The following is a 27,316-nucleotide window of genomic DNA, read 5'->3' on the forward strand; positions in this document are numbered from 1 at the left end:
AATTCTTCCTTATGTCCAGCCTGAAACGGTCTTGCAGGAGTTTGTGACCGTTTGACCTAGTCATCCCTTGGGGCGCTCTGATGAACAAACGTTCCCCCAGATCCTGGTGGTCACCCCGATAAACTTATAGGTGGCCATCAGATCACCCCTGAGCTGGCAAGCCATCAAGGACCACATGACAGGCAGCCAGGGGCAGCTAAAAATTAATTTTCTAAATTTTGGGGGGCTCTGCAGGCCAGATAGAATGGCTTGGCAGGTCGCATCTGGCCTGTAGGCCGCATTTTGCCCACCCCTGCATCACAGGGATGTGCAGGCAGGATTGCAGCTCTGCCCCAAGCCCTGGCCCTGTGCTGTCGCCACCCTGAAATCCTCCCCCATGATCCTGGCCCTGCCCACCCACCTCACTCCCAGACACAGCTCTCTACCCACCTGCAGCCCCATCCTTTCCATCTGGGCACACAGCCCACTTGTGTGGGCCCCACCCTGGCGGTGGATGTGGGGCAGATGGGTCAGGATGCCTGGGCAGTGAGGCCAGGTCCAGCAGTTGCAGCAGCCAGAAGGAGCCACCACCGCTGGGGCTCCCGAGAAGTGAGTCCAGCTGCCATGCCACCACAGCCGTGCTGCATGATCGGGGCAGCAGGACTAATCACATGTGCCACAGCCTGGGCCAGGAAGAACTGAGGAGCCTGCTGCAGGCTAGACAAACTCCCTTGGCAGGCAGGATCTGGCCTGTTGGCCATATTTTGCCCACCCCATCCTAAGAGAATAAGGTGCCTTGTATTACTTACTAGTGATCTTGTGATTTTTTGGGAGGAAACTCCAAGACAGTTTCTTTTTAGGTATCAGTCTAGTTCCCCTCCTACCTCAGAGAAACCCAGAAACAAAAATATCCATCTTAAAATTGTGGAATAAGCTTACTGTGTATGAAATGGCACCCTGAAACTGGACAGCCACTATTACTGTTAAAAATGTTAACGGTTGGGGTTTTCAAGGTACATTAAGAGAGTTATGCAGACAACTTCTTTCATCCCCTCTGAGAATCCCAGCCTGAAAGACCAGTCTTTACCATTTGGCTTAATGTTGCTGTAATTCTGCTAAAAACAAACAGAACCTAGAAGTACCTGTTAACTGTAGGTATTTTGAAGGATACTTGCTTCAATCAACCTGCTTAGCAACCTTTGCATATCTGGAAAACCACTGGAACTTTAATGTTCCACAAAAGTAGGGTATATTATTGCTTTATCTTCCGTTCACTCAGGGTTTTTTTAATGTATTTTTGTTACAGGAAGAAAGAAGAAAGCTAAACAAAAAACCCCATAAGAGTGTGTTTATGCCTATATAGATTCTAAGTTAGATGCACCAGAATGTAATTGCATTTAACTTAGGCCACCAAAATCCACTCATCCCTAGGGGCTTAGAGATAGAGCATGTTTACACCAGGATGAAAAAGAGGTAGACACCAATGAACAGCCTTCCATCAATGCAACTAGTTTGAATTTTGTGTAAAATGTCCCTGGAGTATATGGAACCTCTATCCCTGTAAGTTTTTTAGGTTAAATAAACAGTTGGATGAGACGGTTTAGTTGAGAAGGATCCAGACCTGAGCAGAGGCTTGGACTAGATGAACTCCTGACATCCGTTCCAGCTCTGCTTTTCTATGATTCTAATCTAATTTCCTTTGACCAAAGCCCCTAGTATTCACTTGATTTTTATAAAGTCCTCCTGTGAACACAGGAAAGTAGAATTCTATTCAGTATGTCATGAATTAAAATATTACTGTTCACAGTTTTACAGAAATTTGCCATTAAACAACTAGGCATTAGGTAAATGAGTGCTAACATTTCCCTTTTTAAGCTGAGGTTTTTACCATTCACTGTTAAAAGGCTAAATCAGTTTCTTGGCAGATGTTTGAATATCAAATCATTGTTATCTTCAAAACTCAATAAATATTATACAGAGATGATAGATTACAAATAAAGGTACCACTGAAACAGTTGTCTTCATATACACTGTGCGAGTACATTGTATTAATACTTTATATTGATAGTGAAGTTTTCTTCCTCAGATATTTCAAATGATATGGACCAAGTTCTCTGTTGCCTTAAACAGTGGCTACTGATTTATGCTAGTGCAAAGTGAGTATATATTGCTGACATTCTGATTTAGTAGCATTTTGTACCCCCTGGTGCAAATGCCTGAGCAAGTTTTAATGGGCTACTAAGGTTCAGGCCTATGTTATTTAAGTACAGAACCATCTTTCCCTTCTGTATCAGAATGTATTTATTGAGAGGTAGGATAGTTTCCATTCAGCTGTGTTTTCTGAAGCTTTTTAATTATTGTTTGTTTAAAAAAATGTGTATAATTTACTCTCAAACTGCATAAAGTCCTTCTTAATGCTATCTATATATTTCCAGAGGTGAATTCATACAATGGTGAAAACATTGCTTTAGCAGTCAGTATTCTACTTAGATGCTTACAAAGCCTACTAATGAAACTGACTTAAAAAGTGGATAAATGGCTCAGGTGTTTAGAGTTGCATCTCTCTCTACAGTAGTAATCAGCATACTCCATCCTAATTTAGATGGGTAGCATGCAAACAAGGTCCATCTTGCGCTGTAACATCAAGTTTTATGATTTGATAGAAGACAAAGGCATGGGAACACAGAAAAATTGAAACAGCTTACTGCAGTATTTGTGTTGGCATTTGGAGATGAGAGGCAAGACCCTTGCATTTTTACTATGCATAATGCATTTTCCCTGCCCAGAACCAAAGCTCGCTGCTAGATCTCCATCCCAATGTATTTGATCTTTTCTCTCTGACTTTTCAGACACAAATTGAGTATCAGTGGGCACATCTCCACAAGATGATTTATGAGCAGTAGGCTAATAACACTGCACAACAGTGTGCCAAGCAAAAACTGCGCTAATACTGCTGTGCAGTAGTATTATGCTACTGCTCAGTAAACGTCACAAAAAAACTGTGTGTCGCTGCTACTGTGCGGTAACTCTAGTCACTGCGCATTTACTTAGTACTTCATTAAGCAAGTCCTAAACTAAACGTGCTGTAATTACTGTGCATTAATGAGCATGTAGACATGCCACCTCATGCCTTCTTACTTTGATTATCTCTATTGTAACTTTAAATGCTATACTGGGGGCTTGTTTTGCTGAAGCTCCTCTTGATGCCATGCAAAAAGAAAGAAGAAACCTCTCCAGAACTGAAGTGCTATTTGAGAATTTAATGCTGCCTCAGCTATTATGGAGGCAGACTAGATAAACAAAAAGGTATCCTCTTAATTTTAAATTGCAACAAGGGAGATTTAGGTTGGATATCAGGAAAAGTTTAATAGTTGTAAGGATAGCTAACAGCTGGAATAATGTACCTTAGGAGATTGTGGATTCTCCACTCTGCTGGAGGCTTTTAAGATCAGATTAACTGAATGTCGATGGGGTATAGTTGATTCCTTGGAGAAGGAAGATGGACTACATCGGGGTGTCAAACTTATCAGACCCTACAGTAGTAGCATAGAACTGGGTCACAGGCCAGATGAGTAGCACAGGGCCAGCCCATAGGCTGGATCCAGGCTGTAAGCAAGCCCCATGAGCCATATGCAGCATGCAGGGCTGGTCCAGTGTGGGCGCCATGTGTCACATGCAGCATACGTTGGATTTGGCCCTGCATGCCGCATGCAGCATACATCAGATCCAGCCCCATATGCTGTGTGCAGTGAATGAAGCTGGTTCAGTATGTACCAAATATGGGATGCAAGTCCACGCTGAGACCCATGGGTAGCACTATGGGCCGCTGCTAGGATTCTGTGGGCCAGTTGTGGCCCAGGGGCTATGTCTTTGACACCCCTATACTAGATGACTTCTTGAGATTCCTTCCAGTCCTTTCTATGATTGTGGACTTATAATCTATGAATCTATGGCTAATATGACATGATCTGATACATTATATGATACTGCTATTGCCATATTATAAAATATAAAAATATTAACTTTTCAGATTAAAGTTTTGTTTCAAAACAAATTTTCAGTTCACTGTTATTTTTCAGTAAGGCTGCACTTTCTGATGGAAAACATCCAGCAACAATTTTACAGACCAGACATAGCGCAAAGCTCTACCTGCTCTATCAGAATATGAAGTATCTACCATCAACCATAACACTGTTAGCTTGCTCAAAGAGAACTTGGTGGAATTTTCTGGTCCCTACATGGATTTTACCACACTGGTAGGCAGCCTGACACACTGGGCAACATTTCTATTCTGTGTAATTGGGTGATGGTGGGGGACCCCCAGAACAATTTCCCTGCCTCAGAGTTTTCTCATTTAGAACAAGAGTACCGGATGGTATATACTCTTCTACAACATTCTCAGAAGCTCCGAAGAAGTGGTACAGAAGAACCCTTAGGGCACATCTATACATTGCTCTATGGTGATGTAGCGATGCACTACAGCACCGTACAGCGTGCTATGATGATGTAGTAATCATGTGGATCTACACATGATTGGCAGCTATGTTGCTGTAGCAGCACATTCCCCCATTTTAGTGCACTGCTACGGTAACATAGCAACAATATTCAACTCTGTGCCATGCACTGAGCAGTATGGGTGGTTACTGTGCTTTCATACTTCCAAAAGGAAGTACTAAAGCAACGCACTGTATGGTGATGTGTAGACACGCCCTTAGATGCCTAAAATGGGACTACGGGGACTGAGATTACAGAAACCCTCCTTTTGATTAAAGGTTAGTGTCATTTAAAGCAACAAGGATTAGCTAGACACCCCTTTCTAAGGAAAGAAAAGAAGGAAATAAAGGTGTAAAAAAGAACACCAACACAAATGATCTTCTATCAGTAATATTAATGCAATTGTAACTGTGTGTTCGTTTAGTGCTGCCTTTTACTATTATCCAATATTATTTTGCCTTCATTTTATGATTTTTAGACATATCTAAAGAGCTTCTATATTTTTCTGTGCTTCTCTACCTATCTCAAACAGTCGCCCTGAGGCATAACTAACAGCTTCTTTTCAAGAACTTTTTTTTTGCACAAACTTCCTTCTATGCAACAGAGATAATCAGAAGTATGGAGTTATTGTCAGGACTCACGAGTGACTAAAAAGGCTAGGACTCTTCAGTCTGGACAAGAGAAGGTTGAGGGGGACTATGACAGAAGTCTATAAAATCATGAAGGGCATCAATAAACTAGATGAGGAACTGTAATTCACTAAATCATATACAAAAACTAAGGAGGCTCCCATTGAAATAACCAGGAGCCAAGTTTAAAACAAAGAAGTAGTACTTTTTTAATATAGCACAGTCAGCTTTTGGAAATTGTTGTCATAGGAGGTTGAAGCAGCAGATAGCATAGCCAAGTTCAAAAACGAATTTTATTAGACAAAGTTAAGAAGGACAGGTCCACTGGGAACTATTGTACAGAACTGAACCAAGGATATGTCAGGTAAATGTCCTCTGACATCCTTAAACCAATGATGGTTGATACGAGGCAGAGTATGACAGGGGTGGATTACTCTGGGGCTGCCCTGTTCATATACTCTCTCTCCAAAGCATCTTCTCCTTGTCATTGTCAAAGATGGGAATTTGGAATAGATGGACCATTGATTTGACTTATGTTCTTACATAACTTACCTACACAAGGACTCATATTTTGGTTGCAAATGTTGTGTTTCTGTGAGAGAAATCCAGCTCTCAGTCACCCAGTGCTTTAGCACTATTCTTCATTCATCTCATGTCTGTCTGTTGCACCTTTTATACATGGAAAAATGGCAATAGTTTCAGTTATATTATTAGTTAAACTGGTGAAGTGTGTGTGTGTGTGTGTGTGTGTGTGTGTGTGTGTGCCTTTCTTATATGGGTTTAAAACTGTCAATATCAATTTAGCTTCTGCATGTGAAGGTAGATTTGCAAAACTGAACTGAGACAAGCCAAGATTATCCTGTTATGCATGGGACACACACAACTGCAGCAGTATATCCAAATTCAGAGGCCTATCAATGCAGCTGGGCACCCAGGGAAGTGGGATGCATAGTGGCAGCAGCAACTTCCAGCTGTTGCCATGCCACTAGTATGATCACATGGTCATGGTAGATTTTATTGTTATGCCCCTCCTTCCTCCCCCCTCCAATATCAGCACTTGGGGTTCCTGCTCTGGTTGCCCTGCCCTGGTTATGCTACCATTTAAACTAGTTTAAATAATTAATTTAGTTACAATTTTCAGTGATAAGCATCTAGTTCAACAAATAAATAACTTGTTTTCCTTGTTTTTTTCATATATATATTATTTTTAAAAAGCAAAAGTAAGCAGATATAATCCTTGGTTATAAATTGTATTACAAAAGCTCATTCAGGCAATGTAACCAATCAAACAAGGTAGATATTTGGTGACCTCTAGTGGCCATGTGGAACTTCTCTTCCTGTTCAATTTGCTCAAGTGTCTCCCAGGTGGATTATTTGAGACAACCACTGCTAATGACTGTTTTATGCTTTTCTACTGAAAAGAGAATACTGAATAAGGTACATAAATCCTGAAACTTCTGTATTCCATTGGTACAGGTTAATCTGTGATATCAGACATGCTTTATATTAGAAGTGCAGGGCCAAGTATGTCTAACAAGTTTTTCACTCGAAAGTATTGGACCTGCCCTGCTATGTTCAATTAAACATTTCTTTGGTATAAGCTAAAAGATACCTATAGTGTTACTTGACTTCAAGAGAGGACAAAAATTTGTCCTATTTCCTCTGATTCTGGTAGTATCATCCCATATGCTCCACAGACCTTCAGAAATGGAAGTAGTTTATACCACTTCTGACTATTATAGCTGCCAGTGGTGTAACTGAGAATGGGTGACCAAAGCAGCAGCCCTGGGTGCCACTTTCAGTAGGGGGCACAAAAGCAGCCATCGTTACAGTGGCAGCTAACTGCACCACCACAATCAGAATGGCTACCCTGCATGTGGAGCTGCCATACTACAGTGTGGGAATAAGCTGATTAGCTTTACTAGGAGGCAGAGGTAAGTAACTTGGGTGTCATGGCTTATGAATGCAGCTCCCTCTTGACCCCAATGCAATACAGCTGCTCTCCCACAGCACTAGGCTGCATCATACTGAGCAAAATGCAGGATGACCCAGTGGTGGGGTTTACCTAAAAGCCCCATGCAAAGATTCAGTGTCAAGCAGTATCTGCTTCAGGTTCTTTTTACTAGGCAACCATGTTAATACCAGCCACAAAATAAACAGTCAGTGCCATAGGTGTTATATGCAACCAGGCCCTGTGCAGCTGACTGTTTTGCAATGCCCTAACATTGGCCTTGAGGAGGATTCTGCCTAGCATTGATCAGGAACCAATTTTTCAAATTTGGGATGAAAATCCTGTTTTATGGAGTCTTTGGGGGACCTGGGACACCCCCTTGAAATTTGGGTCTGCCCCAAAAATCCAGGCCTTAGGACAGGGGCACTGTGGGACAGTTGCTGGTGCACAGTGGTTACTGATATAGGCAGTGCAGCATCCACAAAGACATTTTGCTAGTTGAACAGGGCTGCTGCAAGAGCAGTGGTTCTCAACCTTTTTTGTACCAGGGCCCATTTGTAAACCTTGATAGCCAGTCCCGACACAGTAAATAGTTTATGTAGAAAACAGCTGCCTGGCTCTGCCGGTGCTGCTCACACCCAGTCCACCGCCTCCCACACCCTGCAGGTGCCCCTCACTCCCGACCTGCTGCCCCCGACCCCCATTTCCCAGCACACCCAGAAGGCACCCTGCCAGCCTGCAGGGCAAAACCCACAGTTTTCTCTTTTACAAGAGAATCCATTTTAGAAGTTTGTTGATCCATTTTTTTTAAAAGTTTGTTCGTGACCCTTTCATATATTCTTGAGACCCACTTTTGGGTTGTGACACATGTGTTAACAAATGCTGCAAGAGAAGACTTCTATAATTTCCAGGGACAGCTTACCTTGACTGACAGAAAGTCAGGGTTTTACTGGCAGAACTCAAACAAGTGTGGATGCACGCATGGCTGTGCTGACAAAAGGCAAAACGTGTTGATCTAGACCAGGCTTCCTGTTTCCTGAAGCAGAGCTTAAAAGACCAGCAGAAGCAACCATATGATCATGACTTAACATTGGTGGAGCTAAACTCCCATTAGCAACAATGGAGAAGTGTTTTTTAAAATGCCCATAGCTTAGACTGGAGAAAAAACAAATGTGTAACACGCACTTCTTTGCCAGGGAAACCCAGCTTGGAGGAAAATGAACGCGCAACGTGCACTTTGCCAGGAAATCCCGGTTTTGCTGCACTGGAGACGTAATTTGGTCATCGGTAGAAAGACTGAAAATTATAATATTGGCATCATTCGAACACGCTCCATCTGCTTTTGTTCTTGCTGCACTAGTTGTTTTCTTTTTCCCCTGCCTAGCCTGGGGAAGTTCGAACACATGCAGATGAGCCAACAGGAGCAGAAACAGCAAACTAAATAAATATATCAATCAAAATGAAGTACTGTGGTGCATGACTGCCGCTTTTAATAAAGCCTGGCAACTCGAATTCTGGCTTCCTTTTTTTTTTTTTAAACCTCATGCACACCGGTAGTATTCCAGTCTCCAACTTCGTTACCTATTTGGTAGATAAAATGGACAAATGGGACCGGTCTACGCAGCACACGTTAAAACAACGACCAACTCAGAACACTAGCGCAGGGCACAGTAGCCAGGTCGGGGCACGGGCACATGTAGAGGTGCCCAGAGGGTCCTTGAAGACGACGGGGCAGACTCGGGTGTCCCTGCGCAGGCACCAGGGCGGCTCTCCGGGGGAATTGCGAGGCCTTCCCCAGCGCCGCCTGCGAGCGCCGGAGGGCGCCTCACACGCCACCACCCTAGCGGGGCCGCGCGAACGATACGGCGCTAACCGCGTGGCCCACACCGCTGACAGGGGCTGCAAGGCGGCGCCAAATAGCAGGCGGGGATTGGCCGCGGCGGGGAGGGGCGAGGCAGGGATTGGCCTAAGTGAGGCAGGGGCTCGCCGACCATTGGCCGGGGGCTCGGCGGCGATTGGCCACGGCGGGGCTGCGATAGGCCGCGGCGGGGAGGGACTCGATGGTGATTGGCTGCGGCGGGGCGGGACTCGCCAGCGATTGGCCGCGGCGACAGTCTGGCCCCCGGCTCGGCGCAGGCGGGGAAGCCATCGGGCCCCGGCGCTGGTGCCGCGGCTGCCGTATCCTGCCCGGGGCCGCTGGCAGCGCAGGCCTCGCGGCCCAGCTTGGCGCGGTGAGGCGGGGCTGGGCGGGGCGCGCAGGGCTGGGAGGGGAGGCGGTGGCAGGCGGGGCCGGTGCATCCTCCACTCCACCGGGACCTGCTGCGGGTTGCGGAGAGTCCGGGAAAACGCGGGTGGGAATTGAGCGGGGGCCGCTGGGCAGGTGGCGGCACAAGCAGCGGGGTCTCAGGTTGCAGCAAGGGAGGGCTAGGCTGGATACTAGGAAAGGTTTCTCAGGAGGAGGGTGGGGAAGCAGTGGAGGGGACCATGGCATCGCCATCCTTGGAGGGTGTTAAGACCCGGCGAGAGGAAGCCTTGGCCAGGATGGCGTAGCTGGGGACGGCCCTGCTTTGGCTAGATAGAGTGTTTTTCACCCCATCGGTCACAACCCAAAAGTGCGTTGCAAGGAGATAACGAAAGGATGGAGGATTAATGCATTAATTTAAAAAATGGATTAATAGACTTTAAAAATGGATTTTCCTTTAAAGGAGAAAAAGGTAGGAAGCTGTGGGGCTCCCCTTGGGGCTGGCAGAGCTCCAGCCTGCGAGGGGCTCCCTCTGCCCCATGCCCTGCAGGCAGGGGAAAGCTGGTCAGGACCTGCTGCCAATGTTTAGAAATGGGTTCTGGTATAAAAAGGTTGGGAACTGCTGCCCTAGGTGACCTGCTGAGGCCCCTGCCAACCCTCATTTTCTGTGATTCTGCAAAACCCAGGCAGGTTGTTAGGAACAGATGCTGACTTGTTCCCTCACGTGAGAAGCGGCCCTCTGGAACGGGTAAGACAAGTAGCGTCCTTGAGGTTTTCATGTTGCTGTTGGCACATCACGCAGGTGCTAGGATTCAAGCACTTGCCGACGTGTTTTGCGACTATGTCAGCTATCCTTGGAGGGGGATCCCTGTTTGCATCCATTGTTGGCCTGGGTGGAGCTGCAGTTGTTCTGTGGGGATCTTCATGTTTCGCAGCACAACAAAAGTCTGCTGGTTCCTCTGATGGGGAAATAGGCTGTGCTTCTGCTGAGAAACCATGAAACTGACTCACTCCTGTCAATTTCTAGACAGATATTAGAGGAATAAGTTGTTCACAGAGGGGGAAAAAAAAAAGTAGTAGTAGTACAAAGCATCAATGACATATGAACAGCTGAGCCCGGGTGGTTCTGGATGAATTAGTAGGCATGCTTAAATCAGTTTAAGACATAACTGCTCTACAGGACTATGAATGAGCATATTACATGAAGCGGAGGATACATTACATTAGACTTGTCAGGCTGATCATTTTCATGATTGCAAAACTTGCACCAATCCCCCCCCCCCCCCCCCAAAATCTTACTGGTGTCTTGTGTTTGTATTGTGCCAGGGTTGATCGCACCACAGCTGCCAGCAGCTGGATCAGCATGGGACCGGGTGCGATATAGCACGCTGAGTACCTGTCCCAGCTGTCTGCCACAGTGAGCCGTTGCCACTGTGCTGCATTAGGAAAGTCAGGGGCAGCTCCCCTGGGCCAAGCGCCGTCCCCCACCTGTGCGACCGGCATAGACACCTCCTAGCGGCAACGTGGCAACAGCACCTCATTGTGGCAGGCAGGTGAGACAGCTACTCAGTGCACTGCATCATGCTCTGTCCTGTGTGGGCCTGATGTCTGTGGTGCCAGGACTGTGCAGCACCAACAGAAAGTAGGGTGAAGGGGTGGGAAATGGTTACTGGGGGAGTCAGTGGGTGACGGAGGAGTCTCCTCTGCTGCATGGCCTAGCCCAGCCCCAGCTGTGGCAGACCAGAGCAGCGTGGGGCCGGCAGGCTGGATAGGATCAATTGGCGGACCAGATATTGTCTGCAGACTGTGTTTGCACACCCCTGTTTTAGATTTTGGTTTATAGGGGATGGTGTGGGGTAGGGATAATCCTGCCTTGGACAGAGGGTGGGACTAGATGACCTTTGGAGGTTCCTTCCAGCCCTATTCCTCTATGGTTCTATGAATTATAGGACAGTGCTTCCTATGAGCCTGGTGGATGGTGATCTGGAGACTGGTGTTCCTGTTGTGTACTTCCTTTTTAAGTGTGACCTTGTACTGGGAAAATATTCTGGCTTGTCAGTTGTGAAAGCTGAATCTCTTAGCCACAGGAAGGATCAGTGGGAAGAGAATGTGGGTATGTGATGTCTTGGCCTTCAGGATCATGACCTGCTAGCCTTTGTAGTCACATGACAGTCACTATATGCATACACTTTGAGCATATAGGAATAACTTAATAAGAGTTGTAGCTTGTTTTCCATTGCAATTATTTTCTATTTATCCTCCTACCTGTGCCGTCTACAATTTCCTCTGCATGTGCATGTGTGTGTGAGACTGTCATAATCTTCTGCTTGAAATTTCTGCTTTACTTCTTGTTGACTGGGGGAGACATTTTTTTAGATATGCCACGAGGTAGCTAGTGTGCTCTTTGGTTTAAACAATGACAGCAAATGACCTTTGAGCTTAACAACTCTGAGAGTCTTTCTTTACAAAGAAGCTATGTCTGTGTAGCATTTGCATGCTCAGTAGGAAAGCTGCTTAGATCTGGGCCTTTACTTTTAATCTGTTGGTAGAAAGAGCTAAGCCTATCTTCCCTCTAATTTTGGAGTCTCCATTACTATTTTAACAACTTGCACCCCTAAGTACTTTAATCAGGCTCTTAGCTTAGGACATTTTAATGAACTATATGGTCAAATAATGACTACAGAGACTGTTATTTTGAATTAGTCTAGGTGACTGTATGGTTTAATATCCTCTCTTTGAACTGCTTAATCTATTTTAAGGTTCCCTAATTATTCATTCAGAGCTGCTATGGCCCAGCTGTTTATACCTCATTAATGCTTCTTACTTTTTTTTTACTGTGAATAATTTATCCTGCTAATATCAGCCTTGAAATTAACAGGCCCGAAGCAGTTTCACAGTTTCCAACAGAACAGCGCTGACAGCAGCTGAGATGGGTTGGAAGGATTAACTGCCCACTGCACACATTGGGGAACTTTCTGATTGTTGGACGACTCCACTGTATGCGGGTTAGGTTGTGTTCATTCAAATGAATCGTCCTTTTTAGCTCTCGCCAAATTCTAGGCCTTGATGTCATGTGGTTAAATAAGGCATTTAAAAATCGGTAAACCTATTTTTTATATAATGGCATTAAGTTTGGAGTATTTTCTGTTCTATCCTTCATCCATCCTAACCTTTTGTTGTCTTTTAATATTGTTAGCATTGGCTTTTAATCCATCATCCATCCACAGGGCCACCAGTGTCTTCCCCGAGTGTGTGCAGTTAACTTAGGAAGCAAGCAGTGTAAACGACACTGTGTTGTAAATACAAAGATTTGTGACCAGAAAGGAATAATAAAAAAAAAGTTATGCCTAACTTAATATAAGCAATGGTCATGAAGTACATAGCACTGTCAGTGCCATGGTATTGACTGCCTTCACAAGAGTTCCTCAGTTTAAAGGCTTGTAGTAGTCAGCTTGTTTCAGGACTGCTATTAGGAGTCTTGAAGATGTGGGAGGAGAGCAACCCCAAAGTGGCCAGTTTCTGTCATTTTTCAAGGCTTCTAATAGTGGTTTTGTGACAGCTGCTTCCTCTTTGCCATTTCTGGTGTTGGTTAGTGTGCAGCTACTAAGAGAACAAATACATCACAAAGTAGGGAGTGAAACTCTAAAGTCCTCTGCATTTAAGTGAGTTATGCGTGTAACTGATAGCATATGTTTGTTTTTAGTGACAACAGTAGACAAAAGAATAGGCATTGGCATTGTATTATGCAGCTAAGTGAACAATATATTTAAATAGTATGCATGTGAGAGGAGTATGTTATAGTTCAAATTATTCTTTCTAACTATTCAGCTATCCAAGGACCCTTCCATCCTATAAAGAAAAATATCTAAAACAATATGTAGTGGAATTTCTCATGATCAAAGTCTGGGAATTCAAGGTTTTTCTTCTCTTCTCTACATAAGCAGTTGACAGTGCTTTTGTAGGAGCAGGCCAGAATAGCCCAGGTTGGATCCTAGACAGATTGGCTCTGGGACTTGGCTGTTGCCACTACTTCCTCCTGCTGTCTGGCATGGGAAAGTTCCCTGCTACCTAACTTCAGTGCAGTGCAGCGTAGCTGAATAGCCTGCCACTGAGGCCCCTTGCTACTGAATGCCACCAAAGCCCCAGGTCCACTAGCCGATCCAGTGGCCAGATCTGGCCCATGGGCCACAGGTTGCTGATCCTGGTCTACATAAGTGTGTCATAATCCATTAAGAAAGATAAGCAAGATAAATATGATAGGTACCCACAGACCTGAAGAAGTACACTTTGAACCCAAAATCTTGTTTAAAAACTCTCTCCACTTTATAGTTGGTACAATATCACCAGAAAAACTTTCTTGCATGTTTCCTGGACCATCACAGCTACAACAGCACTAACCATACCACATTAAATAAGTTTACAAGTAACACTGTATTATAAAGTCAGTAATTGAAACAGTAGAATTAAAAGGGTGGTGGGAGTTGTATCTAAAGCAGGGACTCAGCCATCTTTTCATAAGAGGATACTCATCTCTACAGTTGTGTTAGGATCCTGAATTGTTGTTGTCTCATGCTTAATCTTAGGTATGTACTACTACGCGTATTAATAGAAAGGATTACTGTGCTCTAGTTGGGCCTTCAAATCAGTGTTGCTGTTTTTCATTTAATTTGCCCTGCCATTAATCCATCTATTTCTCATGTAACACATGGAGTGAGGGTAGAAAGTTGCAAAGAAACTTCTTATGTAACCATTTTTTACTCATTTTGTCACCTTTTTTTTTTTTTCCTTTTCTAGCACGAACAAATTATTTTGCATCATGGCGACGGATTCTATGGAGATTGATGATGCTTTATATAGGTAAGAATATTATGAAAGCTATTTCCTGTAGATGGACACCCTCTAGGTTGAGACATGTTTGTGTACACATTGCTGAAGTGTTAATACCAGCATTTGAAAAAGGCATTTGCTCTCTACCAGCTGGAGTGAAGAGAACTTTGCTATTGTGTCCTTCCACTTCACCATTTAAAGGAATAAAACATTTCAGAAGTACTGTACACATTGTGATTCCACTTTCCATTAAAACAGTCTGAAAATTTCTGACTTTTATATTGGAAGTGGCTGAACTATATAAATAGGGGGTCAACAGCATACAGCTCATGGACTGCATCTGGCCTGCAGAGCCTTTGGATCTGCCAGGTGCAGCTGTGACTCCAGGGGCGCTTGGCGGAAAGGGGTCTGCCTGTGCTGTGCTGTGGTACAGTTGGCAGCCAAAGGCTTCGGTGGAGGGGGAGCTCTCCCTGCACTGTTGCAGTCAGGCACTGGGGTCTTTGGCCCAGAGGGAGCTCTCTTTGCACTATGCTCAAGTCGCATGGCAGGAAGAAGTTGGGGAGGCAGCTGAGTCTCACCTACCCTCCTGCCTCAGGCCCAAAGCTGGGACTCCCTGGTCCTCCACCAAAAAACATTGCCAACCTTTGGTATAAATAAGTATCTGTGTGCAGATGATCATTTAGTTCATAAGTACTTGTGAAATCAATAAACAGTATTTGACCAGATAAAGAATTGGCCATATACTGAAAAGTGCCAAACTAACTAAACAGTGCTTGGGAAAGTCATTATATTACATGTTATGTTTGGCCAACCAGTTTAATTGCACCCTTCAGTTCTGGTGTTCTTACACTTTCTTTTCTTTCCTGATTTTGATTTGTTGTTGCTTTTGCATTTCCTCTTTAACTTTTTCTTCCGTTTCATCTTTCCTCATTTTTCTTTCTTTACTATGTTGTACAAACTACCTCCTTCGTTAGGTCTCTCTCTAATTCTTCCCCTCTAAATCCCTCTATACAATGGCTTTTGTTCAGCCTTTTTTCTTATTAATATTTTCTTCTCCATGATTTTACAAGATTCCTAATAACCATAACCATTAAATATAGCCACCTTAACTTGAAACTGAAGATTTTGAAAGTGGAAGGTGACATCCAGATGAGAATCTGTTCTTAACACCCTCCCACCCATGTCTACCCCTATAGTCACTGTGCCCTTTCTAGAATGCTATCCCAGAATTGTTTGTGGACTTCATGTGGTGAGAATTTGAAGCTTCCCAACCCACTGAGGCTACTCTGCCTCTAGTAAAAGTGTTTCTTCAGTCTTCAGGGTTACAGGGTGTGCTCCTCTGTAACAGAGATGAGGTTCTGCCTTGAGGGTCAGACCCTCAGCATGATCCTGCGGGTATCTTTTGAATGTTATGCCCACAAAAATTTAGCCAAGCCTGTTTGTCATCACGAAAGGTAAGTCTTCCTTATTCACAGCATGGAAAGACAAAGATTCACTTTGAACTTATTTCAGATTTGCTGATAGCACCATCACAAAACTATAGAAATTATCAGCTTCCTGCTTTGTGATTGCACACTTTATTATAATTGAATTTAAATATCTTTCTTTTGTGTTAAATTTCCTTTCATAGTATTTGTCGGCAATGTGGTGAGATTTTTATACTCATGCAGAGTTTGATCTTGAGACTTGAATTTTCACTGTGTTATCTGTAACTGATTTTCTGTCCAGCAATACAAGATGCGTCCCATGTTGAAACATAGTACTTCTGGAAACAGTGAAACGGGTAGAAAAGTTCCTTATTAATTAAAAACTTTTTTTCCACAATGTCATATGAACCAAAGTCAGTATTTTAAATTATTTTCAATTTTAGAGGCATATACTGTATGCATTTGATACACTTACACTTAATTTTTTCTTGTGATTTTTGTGTGTGTGTGTGTGTGTGTGTGTGTGTGTTTATTTGTTTATTTATTTTTGCAGGCATTCCAAATAGTCCAATATTGGGGGACATTTTAATCCCTATAAAACTGATATTCTTAGAAGTATATCAAGCAACCAGGCTTGTTTCTCTCAATTACTGAATTTTTTTAAAAAGTCCTCAGTTGAATGGAATTCCAAATGGCTTACATATGTGTACTTCGAGGTGAAATCAGATGACAAGAAACTTTAGAGAACAGAGTATCTTTCAAAGTTCTGCACTTGAATATACTGAGGTGCTTTGACTTTTGATCTGAGTATTTCTGGTAAAGAAGAAATTCCTGGTTTGGAGCATGTTGTGCCCCAAAGGTTGAGTTCGTAAAATCCTGGGTGTATCTACACGTTCATTAATGTGCCATAATAACAGGTACAAAATGCACACTAATCAGTGCCACTGAACATTAGTGCAAGTGAATGCTTTTTTTGTGACGCTTAATGCTTATTAGTCTAATCTACTGCGCATTAGCACAGTTTTTGTCAGCCACGCTAATGCTCAGTAGAATTAGTCTAATGGACATTAAGTGTCTCATGTATACATGCCCTAAGTAGGTCTTGAAATTGTAACATAAGAGAAATGAGTGGTGATCTACCCTAAAAATTATGGAGGTCCATAATCTTTGTGTATCACAGATTTGTTTTCCATTAAAAATTTTCTGAGTTTGCGAATAAGAGATGTCCATTGGGGTTAGTTTCACGAACTTGCCTCAGTTTCTGAAATTAAAATGGGCTTTTTTCCCCATCTTGCATTTATTGCTGTCATGGAGTTCTGAAAGCCCATTTATATACCAAATTACTTTACAGTCATGGTTTTTCAAAATGTCTTCATTGCCCTGGGCAAACCCTTCAATGGCTAATGGAATTGCAAGTGCATCAACAATGATATAACTTAGTTTTGCAGAACTTATTATTGCTGATGATTGGAGACAGAAAGGAAATGGCTTGGCTGTCAGAACCCAGGCTGTGTGGGGGTTGAAAATTTATTAGGGAAAATCGATTTATGTTTTAGAACCTTTGGGTGTACCTCACTTTAATATAGGAATTCTATTTATTCATTGTTTTTAATATACATTTTTCTTGTATATAGTCGACAGAGATACGTCCTTGGAGACTCTGCAATGCAGAAGATGGCCCGATCTAATGTGTTCCTGAGTGGTATGGGTGGCCTTGGTGTGGAGATTGGTAAGTTTAGGTAACTTTTATTTAAACAAAAAGCATCAATTATTTGTGTGTACCCTTCAGGAGTACTTTTACAGATATATCCTAAAATCTACTACACTTAAAATTTCATGTACCTCCTGAACAGTTATGTGTACAGCTGAATCATACTGTTAAATCACAGTAAATAGGTTTGTGGCTCTCATTTTTTCTAGGTGTGTGTGGTTTAAAATGTCTTACAAATGTATCTTTGTCTTTGTCATTAAATAAATTGTTCAAAATTATTGGGTGATATTTCTTTTGAACTTGCTGTGTAGGAAGTCCAGCTAAATTATCATAACAGACCCTTCTAATGTTATCCTTGTGCAGTTAAATGAACTGAAAACTATAAGCTTGTATCTTTACCCTACAAGTGACACAAAGTAGCTGGAATTTGGCCATAACTGGCCAACTGAGAATTCATTAGAGGATCTGTTAATTGGTTAAAAAGCTCCTGTTGCATTGAAATATCTACAGGAGAGCTGAATTGTCTTTTTCTTTAAAGTTATCAAGAAAATGTAATTGATGTGAACTGTGAAACTTTTATGAACATAAAATGAACAATCAATTTCATTATTGTTCAAATTACTTTACTTTAGTTACTTATTACTGTAGAAGAATATTATAAACATTGTTCTCTCTCTCTTTCTTGCAGCTAAGAATGTAGTTCTAGCTGGTATAAAGGTATGTAAATGATTGTGAAAGAAATCTATAGTAATTTCTAATAAAAGGGTCTTTTGAAAAGTACTCTGGAATGTGCCATTTAATTGTTTTATTACCAAAGGATCAGGTATCCATGTTTTTTGCCATGGTAACATTTGATAAAGTAAATTATATGCTGATCTTAGGGTTTCTGATTTTTATTCTGATCAGTGTATCCTCTGTCTATGCTGTGATTGAAATAGGTACCTTGTTCTAATCTTGTTTAAAGTGAATTATTCTTTGTTCATGCTTTTTCATTAAAAAAAGAAAAAAAAGAAGATACCTTTGCCTTTTTGTAAAAGCCAGTTCCTTGACAGCAATACCAGTCACACTTAAGGGCAACACAACAAAACCAGCTTTAGTTTTTCTGAATGTTGTCTTAATTATCCAGGTTTTGCTGCAGAATAACAGTGAAGGGAGCACATTTCTTGGCCTGGTAACTCTCAGGGAACCCGTAAGAAGTTTCTTGTGGGTTAGAGAGGGAATATATTTTTCAGTCAAAAATATTGCTGTTATCCTTTTTTAAGCCTCTAAAGAGTAACTAAGAATAAGGCTATACTCCCAGGAAGCATTATTATGTTATATGCTGAGCAAAATACCTATTGTTTCTCTAACTGTTTTTTTTTTCCAGCAACAGTGGGAAACAGTAAAGTTGAATGCAGGAGATTACTACTGTACATTTTGCATCTTTATGTAGTGCCTTCAGGTTTGCTGCAGTAGTAGTGCTTCAGAATCTCAGGACTAAACTTGATATGTACACTTGAATGTGCTGTGCATGTATGCACTAATTTCAAATAATACTTTAACTTTTTTTTTTTTTTTTTTTTTAACTGACCTTTCCCTCTTGATCTCGTCTGAAGGCTCTTACGGTTCATGACACCAAGCAGTGCAAAATATGGGATTTGGGAAGCAATTTTTTCATTCATGAAGATGATATTCTCAATCTAAGGAACAGGTTAATACATTTTTTTTAGATATATCCAAGCAATGACCCATCCTTAACTAATGCATAACTATGTTGACTTTGTCATTTGGCTATGAAGCATCTTATGCAGTTTCGTTCTCTGGACATCACTGCCTTTAAATGCAGTGCCCATTTGTCAAGGAGGAGTGCATTAAAGTGACTGAGATGTGTTTGGGCTGTCTGTCTAATTTGTGTGTGTGTGGATACGTGGAAACATATTGCTAGTTATAGGTAGTGAATGTTTTTTTCCAAAATCTGCTAGTTATGGAAACAGGGAAATGCATTTCTTTTCCAACTGCAAGTCTGGCTAAATAAAGCCAGTGGACAGCTTAGTTGTGGTCTCCTAACTCTGAAACGTATTTAGGAGAGCAATAGTCATACTGTAAATCTTGCTGTCAGGTTGATGGCATGCGAATCTTCAGGGTATGTATTGTAGAACACTTTTAAGTATGAAAAAGCACAGGAAGTTGATTGGCTGTGATCATTGTAAAAGAAAGTGTAAGAAACAAAGGGCCCTGGTAATTAGTGCACACTGTAATTAGCTATATAAATAATATATATTAAAGGATGCAAATCTGAAAATCATTTCAGAGCTGAGGCGGCACTTCCTCACATCGCAGAACTCAACCCATATGTCCATGTTGTGTCATCAACTGCAACACTTGATGAGACCACAGACCTATCTTTCTTAAAACAGTATCAGGTATGTAATACTTATTTAATGTGGCTGTGTAACTTTCTACTTTCCCAGAGTAAGCAACATTTTGGGGGAAGGACTTTTTTTGACTAGATGATAACATTAGAAGGTTTTATGAACTTTAAAACCAGACAAATGGATCTAATTCCTGAACTAAAACATTTTAATGGGCATCTTGCAATGTTGAAAGTCCATGTCCTTATTTTTGTGCTCCTTTCATTGAAATGAAAGGTATCAGTAAATCATTAAATGGCAGATTGTCTCGTGATTTAAATTCAGAGACAGAAAATGAACTGGCCCTTGCTGTGTTATAAATCTTTTCTAACAGGCTGGAAAAACAGGAATGAAAAACTATACCTATATGCTACATGGCCAAATTAATGTTGCAGTAGAAACAGTACCCTAAATTTTTTAGCATATGTTTGCATACTGATAGCGTACTTGCAGTTTAGATATGCCCAGCACTCAAAGTGTCTACAAGTCTTTTGCGTACAAGCATTCCAATGTATACATACCTTATTAAAGGTGCTAGGCCAAAATCACTTTCATTTCTCAATGTTGGGACTTTCTTTAACTTACTGATTGTGCTAATGTACCTTCGTGCCTCTAATGTTTTCTCTTTTAGAAAGACAGTAACTACGACTAATAGCTTTTTAAATAGTCTGAGGCAGGATTTGAACTTTATCAGGCTTGTGAGTAATGGGTCATGTAAATAGAATGACTCCTCACTTATAGCTGTTGTTCTCCTGGAATGATTTTGTAAGACAGTTAAAATGAGAGAAGCAAATCTCTTCAGATTGGGTGCGGCTGCATGAGACACTTAATGTGCAGTAGACTAATTCTACTGCACATTAGCACATCACTTCAAAAACCATGCTTATGCGCAATAGAATTAATTTGCTCTGCATTAAACATCACAAAAAAGTTTGCCTTTGCTACTGTGAATTAGCATAGCTATTGAGCCTTGATTATAGTATCTCATATTAGAAGTACTAAACTTAATGTGCAGTAGCGAAGGTGTATTAATGAGTGAGTAGACATACCCATTGATTGCTAAATCTGCACAACAGAGACGTGCTTTTCTGGTCAGTGTGTGAAAAACCTTAGAATTTATCAATGCTGAATTTAGCTAATGTTGATAGCTTCTGACATCAACATCTAGACCTCATTGCTTGCACCTTTCTGTCAACAGTGCATCATACTGACTGAGATGAGGCTGTCACTGCAAAGGAAGATTAATGATTTTTGCCATAGTCAACACCCACCTATTAAGGTAATTTCAAATAGTGACCATTGAATTAATCGGGCCAGATCATCTTGTATTGATCCACATGTAGAGGATTCTTTCAGTGCCTCTTGCGCTATCTCTGCAGCAACTTGCCTTTCCCAGTCATCACTCTACTGTTATACTGTTGGCTCTTGGGGGGGGATGCTGCTTTTTATAGTACCATTTCCTGGCCTGCTCTTGGATTTCTGTGCAAATTTATATAAAAGGGAATTAGAACACTTCTTGGTACCTTCCATAGCTCAATGAAAAATTGCTTCTAAAGAAGACATAACTTATGTGATGGGGTGAGTTTAATTCAAAGAGAATATGGGGAGACCATATTCAAGGGATGAAAAGCACTCTTTCTATTGTTTCTCCGTTGGGTTAATACCGTCCCTAGTTCTATTTATAGATGTTACGTTAGACAAATTGATGGAGGGCCAGATTCTATCACTATATAAATGGATACAATGTCTGGTTGCTTCACTTCAAGCTGCAAATCTACATCAAAGAACAAAATTTGCACCTTAATTAGCTGTGTAGGTAGTATTTTGGAATGCTAAGAGATTACTTCTGTTTGGTTACCTGGTAATCCTGTTCATTTGTACTTTCTTTTGTAGTTTGTCAGTGCGGATGTCTATGGAATATGTTCACGTTTGTTTTGCGATTTTGGTGATGAATTTGAAGTGCTGGATACAACGGGAGAGGAACCAAAGGAAATTTTCATTTCAAACATAACACAGGTAAGGGGTGCATATTATTACACTGTTATGAGACAATTTATTTTGTGTTATTGGGAGAGTGAACCAGAGCTTGGTGTTCTACGGTGTCAGTGTTAGTGTCTCAGCTGATAACTCCAAAATTGCAAGAAATGTTCCTTGAACATCAGGGGTAGGACCTTTTGATATTTGTAAGGAGAAAACTGAAGGCAAATTGAGGCCTATACCCTTATTCATAGACCAAGAAAGACCCACCTCTTCTTTTAATTATCTGTCATCAGTGCTTGTAAACTGAAAAACCTGTTGCTAACTTCCAACATAGCCATACCCTCAGTTCAGTTTTGCTCCTCTCATTGTAGTTTAATATTTTGACACCCAGCATGAGTTATCTCCCAGACTGACAGAAGTGAGACTTTATTTGCAGTGAGGTATGCAAGGCTCTTGGCATGTGGAACTGTGGGAGGGAGTTTGCTGGGAGTCTCAGAAATACAAGAGCATAGGGGGTGGTATATAGAATAAGGCAGGGGTTCCCAAAGTTTTTATGCCATAGCCTGGCAAACCACAGCCCAGCAGTCACAGCTGACAGCAACCTGTATTTCTGGCCAGAAGATGGGTAAGGATACCCTCACCCCCTGGGTGGGGGGCAAACCCTGCACTGCTTTGGGCCCTGCACAAGGAGCTGCAGCCTCTCTGCCTGCCTTTGGGGGGGCCGCGGTTTGCAGTCCGCAGCCACTTCCGGTCTGGCAGCCGACTGTGCTGCAGACTGGCAGCTGACCCGTTGTGGTCTGGCACCAGGCCATGGCCTGGGGATTGAGAACCCCTGGAATAGGGAAAAAGAAAGGAGCATCTGGCATAAGAACTGTGCCAGTGGAAGTTAGGAAGTAGGATGGTATGCAGTACACTGGAGGCACAAATTGGAAAAATGTACCTTGAACAGTCATCTCTCACCCTTCCTTCCCTGCCCCTCCCCATGCAGCCTTCTTGAGTGTAGGCACAGGAAGAGCAGAGGGCCAGGCAGTGTCATGGAGCACAAGGCTTCCTGGGAACCTTAGTTCTCTAGACAGCCAGTGGAGTTTCCTGCTGCTGGAGAGAGGTTTTTACCCCATTTTGTTGTTGCCAAAGTCCATGTCCAACGGGCAAAAAAAATGCTGACTTTAGCAGCAAAATGTGGGGGTCAGTTCAGCCCCCAGCAGTAGGAAACTCCACTGCTGCTCTAAAAAAGTTTCCCAGAATGCTTTGCACTGTATGACACCCATTGCCTATGCTGGCTGCTTCCTGCAGATGGAAGGTAGTAGCAGAAGAAGGCAAGGCAGCAGTGATGTAGACTGTAGTGAGTAGCTCTGGGGTGAGGGTCTCCTTTCCCTCTGTCCTTCTGGCGTTTCTCCCCTTAGGCGTTACTTGGGCCACATGCTCTGCTTTCCCACCCCACTTTATACTACTGTTAAACTACATGCAATTATAGCAGTTCCCCAGAACAATATAGATATATAACATGATGGATCCAGCTTTCCAGAAGCTTACAAGCTAAACTGAACTTGAGGAAAGAGTTTTAATATATAAGCAGAATGATAATTTGGCAGCATCAGGTTCACAATTCCTTTTCCTTTTTTTATGGGTTTTTTTTCCCCTAACCATCTTGGATTGATATTTTGTTTTAATTTGATCTGACTTCTCAAATTCTAACTAGACTTAAGCTAGGAGGAGATATGCTTTCAGTTTTCATATAAACTTCATATGGGAAATCAGTCATGTGTAGGATAATATAAAGGGTTGGGATTTGGGAGGGTGTATATCCATGTACCACATGAATCTCTCTTGTGGATATACCCCTCTAAACATCATAAGCCTGGGAATATGGATGGGAGGAAAAGGAGAGTGACAAGGAGCTTAGTCTAGACTAATGGTTCTCAAATGAGTTGCTGCAAGACAGGCAGCCAAGTGAAACTGCCCAACAAGTAATGCAGTTGCACATGTGTACTCCTCCTGCTGTTCTCTGATAGCCCTAAAGCAGGCAAGAGAGTAAGCCTGTGCTGTAGCCCTTCCAGGTCCATACCCCCTACCACTCCCAACTTCTCCCAGAGACCTGTCCTGCACACTTCTTTTGGGGAGACATTATGCAGGGTTGGACTGGGAAGAGCTGCACCATGAGTCAGCTCTCCTGCCTACTCCAGGGTTATTGGAGAACACCAACGCCAGAGAAGCATGGGAGCATGCCACAGCATGTCATGGGCTGGCTGTGCAGCAGGCACAAAGTTATACGTGATGGCAGTGGCACCTGGTTGAGAGCTACTGAGGTGAGTTGAGGCAAGTAGTGATTCGCAACTGGGAGTGCTGCCACATTAATAAAAATTAATAAGGATGCCCTTACTGTAAAGGTTGAGAACCACTGGTCTAAACAAAGCTATGTGCATGTGAATAGCACATTTTATTTCATCTGGATAGAGGGCTCTGATACTTACTGAGGGTGGAACTAGATCTTCATTTCTCCTTAATACCGTATCTACAAACATTTATTTAAACAATTATGTAGTTTAACATACTCCTTGAAAATGTATTGTGTTAGAAAATGATGAATGGTACAATTTGCTGACTAGATAACTTTACCTGAAATTTCCATCCAAATGCAGTTTAACACAAACAGCAATTCAGTCAATGCAAAAGAAAAACAATATAAAGCATCTTCAGATTATTTACATAGGAGCAAAGGGCTCATCTTGGGTCATGAAGTTCCATCTTCTTCTCTTCCATAAGGTGGCATCATCTTTCACAAACTTGCCAGGTTATAGCTTAAACCTACTGCTCCTGCTCCTATTGGGAGGCTGTTTCAGAACATCATATTTCTCATGATTAGAAACTTGCTTCTAATTTTAAGTCTGTCGCTAATGAAAATATTAAACAGGATACGTCCCCAGATTCTTAAGGAACTCCAATAATGACCTCCCAATACTACACCTTTTAGCACTACCTGTTTCTTTTACCTTTAGCCAGTTCTTTACCTGCCTTAGAGTCCATCTTCCCACGTGATAATACATCAGCTGCTTTACTGAAGTCCAGATAACTATATTGCATTCCCTTCATCTAGAAATTCAGTTATTGTCAAAGATGGATACCAGAATAGTCTGACAAGATCTACTTTTAGTAAATCCACGCTGAATTTTGTCCCATTTTCATTTACGTCCACATCTCTAAGCATTCTTTCAAATTTTATCTGAAGTGTTCTTACTATTGAAGTCAGACTAACTGTCCAACAGTTGCCTGGGTAACTGTTTAACCATAAATATAGGAACGCTACATTTGCTGTTTCTCCAATCGTATGATGCCAGCTTGATAGATTAATTACAATTCCTTGCTGTCATACTGTGATTTCATATGTCAACTCTTTCTGAATTCCAGGATAGACATTATCTAATCTCCTGACCTGAGTGCTTCAAGCTCTCAACTTTCAACATTCTCATCCTTATTGAAAAATGAGGCCAAGTATTCATTTAATTTTTTGATGCACCTAGGGTACAGACAGAAGTAACAGTTGAACTGTTTTAGATGGCCAGTGATATAACCATACATGCCCTTTGAAAGGTGCCAAACACCACTGAAGTGCTCCAATATAGTGTCTCAGAGGTACTATTTTGAAAGGTTTCATTTTTTGTTATTTGTGCATTGATACAGGGTACCCATAGATCTTCTATTATCCCCAGGTGGTTTCCCCCCACATACACCCCTTCTCCATGGGGGATAGAGGGTGGACAACTTGCCAGGTATCAGGCTACTCGATCACTGCTGGATTCCCTGCCATGCCTAGATCATTTCTTACGTCTGCTGCCAGATCCAGGCTTACCCTCTCTGAAGTCCTAGAGGCTCCCATTGCTAGTAGAGCAGGGCTGTCCAACCCAAAACCCCTCTTTATGTCCCCTCCACTGAAAGGGGGAGAGGAGAGTTTTGGAGCTGGAGAGTTGGGATTCTAGTAGACCCTTGCTTACTTCTTCCCTCTACCTTCCTCTCCCTGTGGGGATAGTAGAGCTGCAGGAAAGTCCAGCACAGCTTGATTTCTGGCAGTTTTTTACTTTAGCCTTATGCTTTATGATCCCAAATACATGGTTTCTTTGCTGATTGACCTCTTTTGTGTTCCTTGAAGACTTTGTTGCTTATCTGCAGTACCCTTTTTGAGGTAGTTATTCTTACCTCTTTAGCATTGTTGTGAGAGTGTTGTGCCGGCAGTGCTTGAACTTTTGCTCACAGTTTGTTATAGCTGTTAGTGTTGATACTTTTAAGGGTTGCGCTCTACTGGGAAATGCCCATACACATTCATTGTGTCTGTGATAAACTTTGCCTTTTTTTGGCACTTAAGTGTATATTACAGAATCATTTTGTACATTGCTCCATCATTCACTGCTCAGGTTAATACTTTGACTTTCAAACTGTATTGTCTACTGTTTTGTTTCATTTGTACATGCATATCTTGCAACTATCCAGCAGTGTCTTCTCTGGGTGAAGTGTAAGCATTTTTTTGAACATGTTAAAAGGGAAAAAAATGTATGTGTATGACCTAATAACCTTTTTTAACTACAGAATCTCTGAAACTTGCTGCTTGTGACTACAAGGCCACCCAAAGCTGCTTTTTTTTTTTTTTTGAATTTGGTACTATGTGCTGTTACCAGCTGATAACTCGGGTTGTTAGCTAGTCAACGGCCATTGCCTGCACTAGGAGTAGCCAACCCATGACACAGTGTCACTAGTGGTATGAAGAGCTGCTATGTGGCATACAAGCTCTTGGTGCTTAGTAGAGGGAGATACTGGAATTGAGGCAGGAGGTACCAGCCTTAAGTTGCATGGAGTGGTACTGAAATGGGCTGGATGGTGCTGGGAGTGCAGGTGTTGGGTGTCACTGCCAAGAGCCAGGTAAACCCTTCCCTGGCCCTGTAGCCAATGCTGGATTCAAGGCTTTGGATCGTTGCTCACCATATAAAACCGTGACGGCTGTGGGATCAGGAAAAGGTTAACTTGGCTCTTAGCAGTAACACCTCTCTTGCAGCAGCCTCCTGGCCCCACTCTGTTCTGCACAGCCAAAGGCTTGAGCCCCACTGTCTCCTTTCTGGCATCCCTAGCTGTAAACTTGGTCAGGTATGGTGCTTTCAATGGGCACAACAGCCAAAAAGGTTGGGGGACGAGACTTATGCCACCTCCCAAGAGAGACTAAATTAGCTGTCATGAAAAGGTGTATTTAATACTCTAAACTAACATATCAATTATCTTTTAAACACAGAGGTTTTTTTTTAAATTTATGACTCAAAATACAAATTTATGACATTTCATTTCAAGACAGTTATCATTTAGTAGTATATTTTATATGAATGTATTTAATTGACGGCCAAGTAAAATAATGAAGTTATTCTAAAGAATAGAGTATTAGTTATGGATTATAATAATCTAAATTTTTATCCCCTGGGGATGATTCTTCTGATTGTTATTATTTTTATTTTACTAATTACTGATTCTCTTTGCATTTTGATAGTGAGTGTTTATTTACCCAGAAATACCAGAATTTATTGTAAATATTCCCAAATAGGATGTTTTTATAGACTGTTTCAGTAATGCTGATCTACACTATAGGGGATTATATTCTAAAATGCTAAAAGACTGGAAAGAGTAGTCTGGAAAGGTGTAGCTGTGGGGTAAG

At 42.0% G+C, this 27,316-nt stretch overlaps 1 protein-coding gene and 1 long non-coding RNA gene across 2 annotated transcripts in view; one reads left to right on the forward strand and one right to left on the reverse strand.

The window, feature by feature from the left end:
- Positions 1 to 808: 808 nt before the first annotated feature.
- Positions 809 to 8,778, reverse strand: LOC109309565. The gene is made up of 3 exons (XR_002100968.1): positions 8,635 to 8,778; positions 1,601 to 1,722; positions 809 to 863 (listed from the first exon to the last, which is right to left on the reverse strand). It is a non-coding gene; the product is annotated as an uncharacterized LOC109309565 (long non-coding RNA).
- Positions 8,779 to 9,185: 407 nt separating this feature from the next.
- Positions 9,186 to 27,316, forward strand: part of UBA6 (ubiquitin like modifier activating enzyme 6) — a 54,207-nt gene continuing 36,076 nt past the window's right edge. The window contains exons 1-8 of the mRNA XM_019534200.1: positions 9,186 to 9,284; positions 14,090 to 14,152; positions 17,184 to 17,278; positions 17,949 to 17,977; positions 18,856 to 18,950; positions 19,551 to 19,662; positions 20,849 to 20,929; positions 21,544 to 21,666. Coding sequence (XP_019389745.1) covers positions 14,112 to 14,152; positions 17,184 to 17,278; positions 17,949 to 17,977; positions 18,856 to 18,950; positions 19,551 to 19,662; positions 20,849 to 20,929; positions 21,544 to 21,666 — 576 coding nt within the window. The 5' untranslated portion in view covers positions 9,186 to 9,284; positions 14,090 to 14,111. The remainder of the gene's footprint in view (positions 9,285 to 14,089; positions 14,153 to 17,183; positions 17,279 to 17,948; positions 17,978 to 18,855; positions 18,951 to 19,550; positions 19,663 to 20,848; positions 20,930 to 21,543; positions 21,667 to 27,316) is intronic.

This window comes from Crocodylus porosus, unplaced genomic scaffold, assembly GCF_001723895.1.
Source record: "Crocodylus porosus isolate Cpor-Errol unplaced genomic scaffold, CroPor_comp1, whole genome shotgun sequence".
Lineage (NCBI taxonomy): Eukaryota > Metazoa > Chordata > Crocodylia > Crocodylidae > Crocodylus > Crocodylus porosus.